This window comes from Carassius carassius, chromosome 26 (genome assembly GCF_963082965.1).
Source record: "Carassius carassius chromosome 26, fCarCar2.1, whole genome shotgun sequence".
Taxonomy (NCBI): domain Eukaryota; kingdom Metazoa; phylum Chordata; class Actinopteri; order Cypriniformes; family Cyprinidae; genus Carassius; species Carassius carassius.
In genome coordinates, this window is record NC_081780.1 from 17,618,644 (window position 1) to 17,634,175 (window position 15,532).

Sequence of the window (15,532 nt, forward strand, 5' to 3'; positions counted from 1 at the left end):
TATCCACTTTAACCAATATACAGGTATTATTGTCAGAGGGTGGAAGGTCCGTTATAAAATCCACCCCTAGATGTGACCACAGGCGGTTAGGGACGGGCAGAGGAAGAAGTTTGCCTGATGGTAGGTGGCGAGGGCTCTTTGACATGGCGCAGCTTGTACATCCACTCACGTACCTTCTGACATCCGAGGCCATGTTGGGCCACCAGAAGCGTTCCCATGGCAACGAGAGGGTTTAATTGACCCCCGGGTGACCAGTGCCAAGTGATGTATGTGTCGAGTGGATGAGTGGGGTGCGCCGTGTCCTGGGGATGTAAAGGTGATCCGGTGGGCAACCCGGCGGGGTATTATTAGGAGGTTCGGCTGGAGGAAATGTCTCGGCTGACCAAGTGATAGGAGCGACGATGATCTCGTCCGGGAGGATGGGTTCAGGATCTTCTGTTTTCTCTTCGGGAGCATAACATCTAGACAGGGCATCGGCCTTAATGTTCTTTACCCCTGGGCGGTAAGATATGGTAAACTGGAAGCGGGTGAAGAATAACGCCCAGCGGGCCTGTCTGGGGTTGAGTCTCTTAGCTGCTCGAAGATATTCAAGTTTCTTGTGGTCAGTTAGTACTTGAAATGGGTGTTTGGCTCCCTCCAGCCAATGCCTCCATTCCTCCAGGGCAAGTTTAATGGCTAGCAATTCCCGATTCCCGATGTCGTAATTTACCTCCGCCGGGTTGAGTTTCCGGGATAAGGCACATGGATGGAGGCGACTGGGATTCCCCTGCTGCTGGGAAAGGACTGCTCCCACTCCGGTGGTTGAAGTGTCCACTTCCACCACGAAAGGTCGATCGGGTCCGGGTGTACTTGGAGTGGGGCGGTCGTAAAGGCATGTTTGAGGGCTTGGAAGGCTTCAGTGGCTGTTTGAGTCCAGGAGAGAGATTTGGGCTTTTGGTGGAGAAGGTTGGTAAGAGGGCTGGTGATAGAACTGAAATTGTGTATGAATCGTCTATAGAAATTTGCAAAGCCCAGGAATCGTTGCAGCTCCTTGATTGTGGTAGGAATGGGCCAGTCCCTGACTGCGCTCACCTTCCCCTCGTCCATCCGGATGCCACTGCGGTCGATGGTGTATCCAAGGAACTGCACTGAGGGCTGATGGAAGGAATATTTCTCGGCTTTGAGATAGAGCTGGTAGTCCCTCAGGCATTGCAGGACATCCGCAACGTGGAGCTGATGGTCTGCCAAGCTCCGGGAGTAGATCAATATGTCATCAATGTACACTAGGACGGACTTGTGGAGGAAACCCCGGAGCGCCTAATGAATGAAGTCCTGGAATACGGAGGGGGCGTTAACAAGTCCATACGGCATAACACAGTACTCATAGTGGCCAGTAGGGGTGATGAAGGCGGTCTTCCACTCGTCCCCCTCACGTATCCGGATGAGGTTATACGCACTGCGGAGGTCCAACTTGGTGAACATAGTGGCACCACGGAGATGTTCCAGGGCCGCAGGGACGAGGGGAAGTGGGTACCGGAATTTAAGAGTGATTTTATTGAGAGCTCTGTAATCTATGCATGGTCTCAAACCTCCATCCTTTTTAACCACAAAGAAGAAGCTGGAAGCAGCATGGGAGGTTGATGGACGGATATACCCTTGGGCCAGCGCCTCCTTGATGTAGTCCTCCATGGCCTTCTCCTAGGGAACGGATAGGGGATATATCCTTCCCTTTGGCACTGGTTCACCCGGCAGCAGATCTATTGCACAGTCCCACGGCCGGTGTGGAGGCAGCTTGGAGGCCCGCTTAGGGCAGAAGACGTCGCTGAAGGGGGCATAGCACTGAGGAATGGTGATGGACTGGTGCTCGATCGGGCTCTCGATAGAGGTGGAGTAGACTGGAAGTGGCTCAGGGGGGTGCTCAACAGGAATGGGACAGCCGGAGATGCATGAATGGAAACAGGCTTCGCCCCACTTCAGGATCTCGCCAGTTCTCCAGGAAATCACGGGGTTGTGCTGCTCCAACCATGGGCGCCCTAAAATAACGTCAGCGGTGGATTCCTCCAGAACCAGCAGATGGATCTCCTCATGGTGCAGAAGTCCAGTTCTGAGGGAGATGGGACCAACACAATGACGTACGTACTTCTTGCTTAATGGCCTGCCGGTGATTGTGTGGATCTGGTAGGCAGACGGCGTAGCCATAGTGGGGAGTTTGAGCTGACGACAGAGGGCACCGGAGATGAAGATGCCGGCTGACCCAGAATCGAGGAGGGCGGAAACTGGAAGAGATACATCAGCGCCAGTAAGTGTTACAACAGTGGTGAGTGGTCTCATTTGATATCTTGAAGGGAGAATGGCACTCACCATGGGACGAGGAGGACGGACGGGGCACACTGCTATGCAGGAAGGCGCCTGGCCCTGGTGCTCTTCTAAGCACGGCTGCATACGAGTGGCGAAGCGAATGGATAACTGGATGAATTTCTCGAGGCCGATGGTATCCTCGTATGCAGCGAAATGCAACCGCACTCGGGGTTCCAGTCCTTGGCGATAGGTTGTCAGCAAGGCCTGTTCGTTCCATCCACTGGAGGCCGCCAGAGTCCTAAACTGCAAGGCATATTCATTGACAGACATTTTCCCTTGTTTTAAATTATACAGCTTCTTATCATTTGAAGAGTCCCAAGCAGGTCTGCCGAAAACTTCAAGGAAATGGTCGATGAAGCTAGAATAAGACTGGATAACTGGGTTATTTTGAGTCCAGAGTGAATCTGCCCACAGTAGTGCTTTGCCTTGCAATTGGGAAATGATAAAGGCTACCTTAGAGCGGTCCGTTGGAAACATGTGCGGTTGCATCTCCAGGACCAGTGAACCAGAGTAGGGCACCGGCCTGGCCATGGGACTGGCGTGCATGGCAGGTTAGGAAGTGATGACAGGATCGGCGGAAGTGCTCGCTGGTGGAGGAGATGCTGGGACTGCCATGAGTGTTCGTTGTAGTGCATCTACCAGAACTTGGAATGGGTCTGTGAGGCTCATGCTTGTGCCTGTCGGTCTTGGTCCGGTCATCTGTTATGGATCACTCGGGACGCTGAGGAGGTAACAGATGAAGATGTTTATTTTATAAGACACAAGCAGAGGAGCAGGAAGTGAGGAGTGAGAAGGAGTTTGGATCCGTGCAGGTAAGGCTGTGACTTCTTGACGGGACGGGGAACCACACACACGCACACTTCGGGGAACTGGATTCATAGGAGAGAATCTTCTGGAGAGAGTAGAAGAGGAGTTAGTCCTTATAGTAAGCATACAGGAATGATCTTGTCGTGGACGTGACCGGACAATGACTGGGTGCGTGTGTGTGGCTTTTGTAGTGCAGTGCTGATGAGTGGGTGATGAGGAGCAGGTGGAGGCGATCTAATATTCAGGTGAGGGTATGCGCTGAGATTGTGTGGAGGTGGAACCTGGCGTGTTTGTAACAGCTATAAATTAACAGATATTATTAGATTTTTTTTTTTATGTTTATAAAGGCATAATATTTATCACAGACTGATCAGGGTAATTGACTTTTTTTTGTTTTTTTGATATTCATATGCATTTTAACATATTCATACTGCCTAAAAATAATTGACAGTTGTGTTGTATTTCTTTTTCTTTTTAATTTTTGTATTGTATTGAAAGATTTTGATTATACCACCAACTACTATTCCTGGTTCTTAGTTTTTAAAGACATTTAAAACTTTAAACTTAAATTTAAACTAATCAAACACAATTTAAACTTTAAATTGATAAATCCTCAAATGTACAAACTTGGATCTAATGTTGTGTTTATGCTTTTAAAATGATGAATTTTTTCTTGTGCTGTCAGAAACATGACTTTCATCTTTTCAAAAGCCCTTGGGCTGCCTATGAGTTCAGGGTCCTTTGAAATCTATACTTTTATTCTGAATCAGATTACAGCACTCCTCTTTCTCCTTTAAACAGAATCATCCTGTTGAAAGTTACTGTTCATTTCTTTCAAGCATACCTTGGCTATCCTTTTGAATTGTAACATTTGCTTTGGAATGTTAAATAATGGCTTGGTGTGCTTTTCAAGGTCGTTGATTTTAATACTTGCTTTGGTTTCATTTACACAGCTGTTAATTCACTGAGCATATTGACCAAATCCACGTTTATGTCACCTCTATTCAAAAAGTAATTATCCGTGTCAACAGCAGTAAGTCTTGCTCTAGTAATCTGCTCCTATTCGAGGCATAGGGTGTACATAACCTATTAACAATCCAGTTAACAAAAACACAATTAGAAGGACCATTAAAAATAAAAAAATAATTTACCACCTCACTTTTACCTCCTCTTGCTAATCTTTTTTGCCATGTGGATTTATCATTCAGGATGTCAATAAAATATTTAAAATTATGGGAATTTATGTTTCAAATAACTAAAAAATAAGAAAGTAAATAAATACATAAATAAATAAATAACTTAAATGTATCACAAATAATTTAATGTATCAATATTTACTGAGAGGAGTCTCCAAACACTGAATGGACATTGATTGGTGAGGCACAATGCCTAGGGCTGTGCTGACTTCTCTGCTTTGCATTAGGTGATACCTCAAAAATAGCTCAAATGGTAGAAAAATTGTGTATTAAATAACCTGTGTATGGATGAAGACACAAAATGTTCATTTGGGGTAAACTGAATTCACGGGTAACCAGACTTGCTTCTGTAGGGCTACAATTGCCTTGTCCCAAATGGCACTCTAAACCCTTGAGATCTTCCTCTGAATCCACACTTTCATAACGTAATGCCACTTTGACTGCTGGGCTTAGCAAAAGTGTGCATTGAGGGCACATATCAGTTTCAAAGTGGCTGCTCATGGGCATACTTCTAAAAGCTGAAATGACGAATGAACACCCTAGGGTTCTGTGGACTCAATGGATATGCACATGTGGTGGAAAGACCACAAGTGCACATGAAGTCTGCCATTTGGGACAATTCTTCAGAGTTCAGTTCCAGCCCTAATCAAACACACCAGAACCAGCTTATCAAGGTGTTCAGGATTACTGGAATCTAAAAGGCAGGTGTGTTGAAGTAGAGTTGGAGCTGAAGTCTGCAGGAAGGTAACAGCAGGTTGCTAACCCTGCCTCAATTAAAATTAATTAAAACAACTTATTATAAATTTAGAGATTAATCCTGAGTAATAGATCAAATTGCCAGCCCTATATTTAGCGTAATGGTTTTTCTTTGTAACCATAACCTTATACAGACCAACTTGAATGAGAAACCAACTTTACTGAAGTATATTAATGTAGTCTTCAAGTTTTGGGGAAGTTTACTTGATCATAATTTAAATATTGGATTGTGAAATTTAGTCGTTATAAACCAGTCAGCTGGAAAGTTGTCATGTTTGTTAGTATTCACATATCAGTTGTTGCTCAGTTGGCATAGTATATAACCTTCATGCTGAAATTGAGTTCTAGTTTTCTTTGAGCCAGTCATCTGAGATGCAATATCTTACTGCATATAGGAAAATGAAGTTCTGAAACTGTCACTTTTGTATTCCAGCAAATAGGATGATTCCTAATTTTGTAACACCAGCTGTTAAGAATGGTGGAGAAAGCGTGCTGGTCTGGGGATTTTGTTGGATCCAGAGTCAGCAACTTCCACTTTCTGGCACTGTGAACCAAAAAGACATGCACAGCATTTTGCAATGCCATTTAATACTTTCTAACATAGTTAGTCCAGAGTTCATCCTACAGCAAGATAATAACCTAAAATATACTTCTGGGCTATGTCAAGACTACCTCAGAAGACGTGAAGGCCTCAAATCATGGAATGATGGACTGTAGAGTCTTAAGACTTAAACCCCATGGAGCTGGTTGAACTGAATAGAAGGGTGAAAGCAATTCAACCCCTAGAAATGCAACATTTGCTAAAACTTCTGCAACATTCAGTTTGATCCAACCATAAATTTGGATTAGATTTTGTAAAACAATAATTGCATGGCTTCATGTATTTATTAATGGTGTATTTAAAAAAATAAAAAATAAAAGAAAAAATTTGCAAACATATTTCCTATTTGGAATAATAATCCAGCACGGAACTGAAATAATAAACTCACATATATAATTTAAATGGATTAAAAATGCCACTTTATGCCAATATGGTTTGTGTAGGCATGGTTCCCTTTCCTCTTGACCTCCTGCTGCTGTGTCCTTGAGTTGACTCTAAATTCAGTAGTACTCCTCCAAGAGGGACTAGAATGAATCACTCTGAATTACTCTTCAAGTAATTGCAGAGAAGAGTTAAAGGGTTGAAATAGAGGTTGAAGGAGAAAACGAGATGATCTGTCTTACCAAATGGGATTTCTGCCCCCTACATGTCCAAAGGCTGTAGAGCTAAAATAACAGCATAACTTTTATTAACTCAGCCATATGACATCTTGAGTAATACTACTTACCCTCTTTGTGCCAAATCCTCTTTTATTTGCTCTGACGGACTGGAGGGACCAGCGGCATTGAGGGTGAAAAAGGGAAGCAGAGGCTTTGGTGTGTTGGAGGATGCGGTCGTTTTTATGGACATGTCATTTATGATGGCACCCTCATATCTGGAGATTAAAGCAGTAAGCTGAATGGCAGATGCTTTGTGTTTTGTATTAGGAAGAGGACGGAGGGGTGTGAGATAGCTTTTGAATTGACATGGCAGATTGTCCTTCGTGGTGTCCTCCTTAGAGAAGTTTCGAGGTCAGGGGTTTCACGGTTAACGGGTCTCTTTCAGAATAACATTTTCATCTATCTCTCTGTGTCTTCATGTACAATTTTGGGCTGTAGTGCCTAAAGTTATAGCTCTTATCCTATGAGTGGATGCTCATTCACAAGAAAACATTAAATATTTGAAGCACTGATTATGACAATCATATCTGCAGAAAGCTTATCTGTTGGCTAATTGGAAATAACTGGCAATGGAAAAGGAAGCTTTTTGCACCCACAATGGATAAATTACATCTACCATCGGGATATCTGGACCATGCTAACCAGCAAAACTCTTACTCCATGAGTACTGTTTTTCTAGTCAAGTAGGAATTTTGGTCAGTCTTGGAAACATGATCTTGGACTCAGACTCAAGACCTAATTGAAGATTAAAATCCACTCTTGTGTTTCGAGTTATTAATTCAATTAACTGATTTTTTTCTCTCTAAAACCATAACAAACACAGTCATTAAGTAATGAATAATCAAACAATTATATAGTGAACACAACACTCAATTCCATATTTACCCACTATAAACTTCTCTTTAAACAACAGTAGTCTATTATGTGAATTGCACTGACATCATGGCATTGCAAATTAACCGTCAAAGTAATGTTTTTATGTTTTGAAAAATGGCCTGTTGTAATAGACAGTTAGTTCACAGACAATAAGGAGCAAGCGTTTTTTTTTTTTTAAGAGTGCTAGAGTGATTGTAAAGACCCTCTGTTACTCATTGAACTTTATTGTGGCCCATAATGTTTTAATGCAAAGATTCACCTGTGTGTGAAATTCAGCAAAAATACTTACATTTTAAATGTGTAAAGTGTTTAAATGCTTAAATGCTTTTACAATCACATGAGATAAAGTATCATATCAATAGCTGAAACAACTGTTTGATTTTTCATTGAGTTTATCCATGGGTCGACTATATTTATATCACCAGCTTTAAGAATGCAACTGCCATTTCTGCCAGAGCAACATAACAAAAAAAAAAAAACGTTGACTACATTTCTATGGGTTAATTTGATATAGCACAATAAACTATTAAAACCTAATGTTTTTAACTGGTTGGCCTATAATGATGTCATTTACATGTATGAAGTCAGCTATATTTGGCCTCACAGCGTGAGCTTTGCTATGCTATTCTGTGATTTGCAACAAATAGATGCCTTCATTTAACACTCATTACACAGTAAACAGGACAGTCAACTATGACAGTGCAAAGACAGATGCACTAGTATCCTTCTGTGTGAAGCTGTGCTAGGTCAGCTTCTAGAATATTTGTGTCATAGTAGCACACCACGTATAATCTGATACTTGACGGAGAAACTATATGAAAATAATCCTTATCAATCGATAATCTGCCCCATCATCACAATTTGTGTAAAAAGGGATGAAAGTTGTTGGTGTTTTATGTCCACTAGTGTTCATTTCAAAGGTATGCGATTGGAGGTATGCAAATATGCAGGTAGAGAAATAATTATTTTCCAATTATTTTGGTTCCAAAACATTACTTGAATTAGCATAACTAGCCAAAGTATGATATTTACTGCAAACTTTCCCTACCACTTTTCATGTGTTACAGTATTTTCACACAATTTTCTTGTTGGGGATTGAGGTATTGGCAAAATGACCCACTTTCGTTCTACTTAATAATGAGTCTAGGAAAAAGCCTTTACACTCTAGCGTGACCATTTCCCTATCTCTTTTCTTACAGGAACCAGACGGTTCTACACCAGTTCTGCTGTCCTGCTCCAGATGCCCCTGAGTCTGACTCTCAGGCTTGTGTACCCAGGTAGGAGGAGGGGTTGGTTGGTGCCTCCTGACCAAAAACTCCATTTCCATAGTAAAGACTGTTTCTGATGTTGCTAGGCAACACAACTGCCTCTCTAGTTATACCCGTCTTGAAGTGGTTGTGAGTCTTTTCATGCCTTGTCTCCTCACAGTAAATTCAGTCCCCATTATCACAGTAAGCTGTGGCCTTTATAGAGCAAAAACTGATATGATTTCCCTCTAAATCAGGCGTAAAGAAAACGTGTATCTAATGTTTAACTGCCATGTTTGTCGGTAGGCACACGTTCCGCTCAGCTGGTTTAGCTAGAGGATACAAAAACCTTGGTCAGAGTAATTCCCTATTCTGTTAGCATAACCATGTTTACACAAGGATCACGATAAGTATCTTGCTTTGTGCTGAATGCTCAAATCAATCAACTGGAGATTCTCATTTCTGGCCTTTTTAGTCACTTGATGGTTTTTTTATTTTTTAAGGCTACAAAACCAAAAACAACTGCAAGGTAATTAATTATGATCTTGTAATCAAATCTGCATTTGAAGCAATTATTCAAATATAAAAGTAAGTTTCTGTAAGCTGTAAGTTTCCAAAGAGAATTAATTTGTTTGTTAAAAAATGCTTTGTAAAGCAGTCAATAGCATCCACTTTATTTGATGTCACTTTGGGTAAACACATACCGTATGCTATATGAATAATATAAATGTTTAAGATTTAGTTATATAAGATAAACAGTGAGGCGACAATGGGTAACACAGCAAAAATTTAAACCAAGTTTTTGTCAAACTGTGTAGACACGGTTATGGTGTGTAATATGATGCATTATTATGTATTCATAATTGAGGTATTAAAACTATTGTCAGATTAATCATTATTTGCCTTTTTTCATATTATGTGAGTGTATAGTAAATCAGGTTTATTATAAAAAGGTATAAACCTTTAATTCCTGTTGTTGTGCAGCTCTTCATAGTGGCTTGAATTGGTGGGAAGTCGTCAATAGTCATTAAGGAAAACACTCCATATTCTGTGGATCTTGGGTGTTTGGAAAGGTTGTATTGAAGAAGAAGAGATGAGCACAGCAACTAAAGCAAACTGGTATTGATGATGGCCTTTCTCTCCCAAAGCACTGGCCATTGTTAGTTTGGTTTGAACACTGCAGTCGCCCGCTGAGACGCCTCTAAATCTCACCGTAAACGTGAAAGATTGAAGTAAAAGTTATTGAATTAGACCTGGAAAGACTGCCAGACTGAAAGACAGAAGAAAAATGCGAACACACATCTCCCTTAGGTTTGTCTTGACAGTGTGTACTTCAGAGGTGGAACTAACATGGCATTTATTCATTGGAACGTGTTTGTATGAGCCTCAAATCCTCGGCCACTCATTGGTGTTAATTGAGAAAGAAGATTCAATAACTCCAGCTGCACAAATGATTAGCTTAAGGAGGCATGATTCTAAAAAATATATTTTGTTGCCAAAACCTAATGTCTGCTTCACATTAAATGAAAAAATAAAAAAATAAAATAAAATAACACGAGACCATGCGTTATATTTTTCCAAGACAATCAAAGAGCAGACACCAGTTTGTTCTTTTTAAAAGACACTAATTATATGTAAATAGCTATATTTAATAATTATAATAATGGTAATAAATATGGCTGGCAAGTAATACAGTTCATTAGCCTGTAGGCTGTTTGTGGTTTCCAAGCAATATATCAGCATGGCAGATTATTAACAACTTGGAATTTAACAGCATCTTCAAACATGGCTCATACAATCAGAATTTAGTGTCAGAACTATGCATTTCATTATATTCTTGACTTGATTAAAATCACTCAGTGTATTTTACATCATGATTTACTATTTTGGGCTCGTTTTTACTGTTTATGCGTAAAATAAACTGTTACAGTCCTTCATTTCCACTTGTACACTGTGGATTGAGCTTACTTTCAAAAAGGAAACAGTATTAACTTCTCTGTACACACTTTACAGTAAAGTCTCATTAGTTGTCAATAGTTAATTCATTAACTAATATGCACTAACAATATACAGTACATTTGTTACTATATTTATTACAGTTAATTAACAAAATACAATCTTTTATTGTTGGTTAATGTTGCTCAAGTCCATTAAGTAAAGGGTTATTATAAAATAATAATTTAAAATAAATGGTAGATAAACCCATTTACTGTACTAAATATTATTATTATTATCATTTTAATTCAAAATAAAAAGTCATTTCCTGCAGAAAGAGTGCTGAACATTCAGTACCAAATCCAAGGACCTCTCCGGTACAGAGAAGCAAACCACTTCAGACAGGGCAGTGACGGCAGTCCTTGAGTTGCTGGCTGTTTGCTTTTCAAGAAGATTAGTTCTCGTTTTCTGTTGTCTGTCAATTTTGACTGTTTGTCAGTGGGTCAGTGTTCATGTTTCTCTCCTCATCACACCGCTGCACTCAGAAACACCAATTCATTCATGCCATCTTCTGCGCACTCATAATTCACCACTTCATCATATGTGTTATAATGCTGTTACTACTATGTAAAAATAGCACTATTGTATGAAATAAAACAGAATGACTTAAGTTCAATTCTTCACAAGACTCATTCTGATACAGCTAGCTTAACCTCAAGTGTGATAGATAGATAGATAGATAGATAGATAGATAGATAGATAGATGATAGATAGATAGATAGATAGATAGATAGATAGATAGATAGATAGATAGATAGATAGATAGATAGATAGATAGATAGATAGATAGATAGTTTCTGTCAGTCCAGCTGATTATACAATGAAAAAAATGATAGTGTTGAGTTAGAACAATCTGAAATACAAGTTTGAAGTAGGGGCCACAGTCAGACATTTTGGCCCTGTGTTAGAAATGTTAACAAAAACCATAGCCATAAGTGTTTATAATATCAGCATATTGGCAGAAAAACATCTCTGATCTCCAGTTTAGTCATTTTACACATCACAAACATCACGTTTCATCCTTCATAGTCAGCTTTGAGTGGAAACTACCTATGGTGTCTCTGCATGTTTATGGCGTAGAGTAGCGGCTTCTTGTTGTGTTTGTGTGTCTGCTTTTCTTGCAATCTTAAAATAGTAATTTTCAACACACTCTATCAAATAATCATTAATAAATGTGCATCTTATTTAACATGAAAAATAAATAAAATATCTCATAGTGAATTCAGGGTTTGCTTGGTGGGGAAGTTTTGCTTCATATGGTAATCACAACGATGAAAATCTTAAAAGACATCATCATAGTGTATTATTTTCCACACATGCCTAGTAAAAACTGTGCAGTGAATGTTATAACCAGTGTTGCCAAGTCCTCGGTTTTCCTGCGGAATTGTCCTACTTTTATAAAGATGCTGCAGTTTTGAAGCAAAGGCCCCTGCCAACCAAAAGCTGAGGTGGAAACCCGGGAAGGAGGTTTTGACCCTCCATAATGCAAATTTGATGCAATTGTATAGCCCTTTTCCCCAGAAATGCAATTGGGATAGTTTCACCCATGATTGGGTATGTTTTGAATACCAGTCGGGGTGGCTTTGTTACACAGACCTGGCAGCCCTGGTAACAACAATGTACATATTGTGGGCTTCATTCTATCTACTGTATATCTAAATCTAAATCTATATATCTCTTGTAATTAGTCCTTCATTTACAGTTGTTATTGAGTTTTTTTATTGCATTATAATTCTTCTTAGAATTATTATTATTATTGAAATATGTATTTATTTATTTCCACTTTAGAGAAACTTCAGATACTGTTCTTTCCACTGCTGCAGCTGAGATACTGTTTGCAGCTTTTTTTCTTTGGTCTGGGAATGCTGTGAGAGGTATTGTTAGTTTAATATCTGTCAAGACCAGGAAGAAGGGAATCACAGGTAGAACATTTGCTTCAAGGAAACATGACAAACAACCATGACAAGCAGCAGCTGCGGCTCTCCTATAAAAACACACAGCATGGCCTTTATAACATATGAAGGGACAGGAGTAGCATGTGATGTCTTTTATTACGAGTCACTAGCAGCTTTTCTCTTTAAGATAACAAAATAAATAATACATAGTCTATGTATAAATTGTATGGCTGCAAAGTAAGTCATCTTGGATAAAAGTGTCCACCACATCTATAAACGTAAATGTTATCATCACTGCAAAAAGGGGGGAAGTTATGTTAGCACCATTTAACACTTTGGTTTATTAATACCCATACAAACAGAGCACACATTAACCCAAAGCAGGCCTTGACCTAAAACAACGTGATCTCATTACCAGCCCCAAATGGAATCAGCAGATTTTCATTTATTTTTTTATTTGTTGCAAAATTTTGTGAAATTCTAGAGGAAGATGTTTTTAACATGGTCAAATGGTTACATATAGTAGCATTGGTAGTTAAAAGCATCATAAAACAACAAACTCAAGAAGGATCACACTAAAAACAACGAATACACTTCGAAGGACCATATTTCAAATTTAAACACAAAACAATTAAACAAGATCAACAGCATTTCAGTAAATATTTTGCCACAAAAACATTATTTTCCCCACAGAGATTCATTTACAACTTCCAGATTGTGTACTAGAACTTCACGCTATTGATAGGAATTTAATTATGTATGAATATTACTTATTCACGAGATCACATTTAAAATGAAAATGTATTGTCTTGTATCAACTTGAAAATTAAATACAAGTTCTTTATGGCACTTCATTACCGTTAAGAAGCATGACAGCAATCATATTCTTGACTTTCTCAATTGAATACCACTTCCTCTCGGCACTTAGGCACGCTTTAATGAGATGTAGTATACAAATTAGTTCGCACATTCTAGCATGATGATCCGAGTAACTAAACAGATAATCAGTCATTCAACTCTCACTAACAATAGGTGATAAAAACAATGCAATATAAGTCTGCAACATTTCATTGATTATAAAAAAAAAATAATAATATATATGTATTTTCCTGTATTGCATGAAGTATTCAGTTATCAGTTTAAATTTGGAATTAACATATTTCCACAGATCTTTTCTGCAGTTACTAATTTTAATACTATTAATGGCAGTACAAAATGCAATTAGATTTATTGCCAAAAGCACCTAGCTTTAGCACAGTCTGATTATAATCCAAACACATTTGTACCTGCTGTCTCTGACAGTTGGTTCACTTAATGTGCTGGCCTTGTAGAGTTTTGTTAATTAAATTAACAAGTTGTTAATTAGTATAACCATACTGGGTGCATAATAATACTAAAAGAGAAACAATAAGCCGGTTTAACTGATCTACACATAATTCACACTATTTTGGCTACAAAAGTCATGTGTTTCTAGATCTTCAACCCCTGTATGACCACATACCATCACAATATTATGCCAGGAAGAAACATTTTGGAGACCACATGAAATGACATGTGCAGGTTTCTTTTTTTGTGTAGATGTATTTCCTGTTGAAACAGAAAGGTGAGGAGATACATGTTGAAGACAGAATAAAAAAATAAAAAAAACAATAGTTCTTAACTAGTTGATTGTGACTGTGTTTGGGAACAGAGAAGCAGTTTTTATTTACAAATTTGAGAAATCTATGAAGCTTTGTCAATCTAAAATATACAGTACCACCAGTGTAGTAGATTCCCAAACATTTTAATCTTAGGATGCAGTTTAACGAATTGAATGTGTTAATATATATATATATATTATTGTTTGTTTTGTATTTTTATTTATTATTAATTTAGGAGCAATTCTCTTCTAATGTATCGGTAACTGTTGTTTCCCCCATTTTCTAACTTTATATTTCCAAGAACATGAAATATTTTCTGTAACATTACTGAAAAATTAAAATGGTAACATTAATTTAAAGTGTCAATTATAATAATAATAAATTATGCATAATTACATGTAAGTAACCACAAACCAAACCCTAACCATAAAGCAAGTACATGTAGTTAATTAATATTACTCAATAGATAAATGTATACTTACACTGTAACAAGGACACCTTAAAATAAAGTGTAACCACATTTTCTTGTCGTATTTCTTAAAATTGTTTTGAAGACAATTTGAAATTACAACACCCAAACCTACCATTTTCTTCCTAACAAAATGAAATAAAATTCAGTTAAAAAATGTATTTGTAAGTACAATTACAGAAACATTCTCAAACCTTGCAGAATTGTTAAATTCTATATTAAAAATATCTTTTATAAAATGAAATAAAATCCATTTTGGTTTATGTCATGCAAATAATTGTGCAAATCCATTACGTTCCATAAACAATGCAACATTTATATATTATACAACGTGCAGTCTGCAATGCATTGCCTCAAGACCAGGTAAAGGTAACAGTTTGTCTATTAATGATAATGATATGGTCAGGGGGTAGACTAAAACAGAGCAATTACACAGAGTTAAAAGGTCATTTTTCAGGTGCTGTGAAACGCCCATTCAAGACACAAAGGTTAATGAACACACAAATGCACTAGTAATTAGAATGTTAAATTCTCCTAATTACTGTCTTTTTTACATTAATTTCTCCGTCTGACCTTCTTTCCTTTGTCACATAGTCTCAAAATGATTTCACTTGTCGCCGCTACCTGTGACCTTGCTGGCTTGTCGTGCTGTTGTCATGGGAACAGAAGCAGCAGCGGGGAGACGTGCAGACATGCGCGCTTTCACAGTCAGGCTTTAAAAAGAAAAGACAATCTCAGGTGTGTGTGTGTGGCTCTATGTGTTTAGAAAGTGAGAACAAAAGACCTGAGTCATGCTTAGAAATGTGAAAACATCTGCCCACTGTTTCTTGGTTCGAGTCACCATGTCTGCTTCAAAAATGATTTGCCTTTCCTCCTTGTTCTTAAGGGTATATTCAAACCCAATTCCCAAAAAGTTGGGACACTCAAATTGTGAGTAAAAAAGGAATGGAATAATTTACTAATCTCATAAACTTATATTTTATTTACAATAGAATATAGATAACATAGAAGTGAGACATTTTTGAAAGTGAGACATTTTTAAATGTCATGCCAA

The 15,532-nt window shown here is 38.4% G+C and overlaps 1 protein-coding gene across 3 annotated transcripts in view; it reads left to right on the top strand.

Annotated features, from left to right (window-relative positions):
* Positions 1–15,532, top strand: part of LOC132105917 (IQ motif and SEC7 domain-containing protein 3-like) — a 149,871-nt gene that overhangs the window by 37,425 nt on the left and 96,914 nt on the right. For all 3 annotated transcript variants that reach the window (XM_059511453.1, XM_059511455.1, XM_059511456.1), the window contains exon 2: positions 8,432–8,509. In XM_059511453.1, coding sequence (XP_059367436.1) covers positions 8,432–8,509 — 78 coding nt within the window. The remainder of the gene's footprint in view (positions 1–8,431; positions 8,510–15,532) is intronic.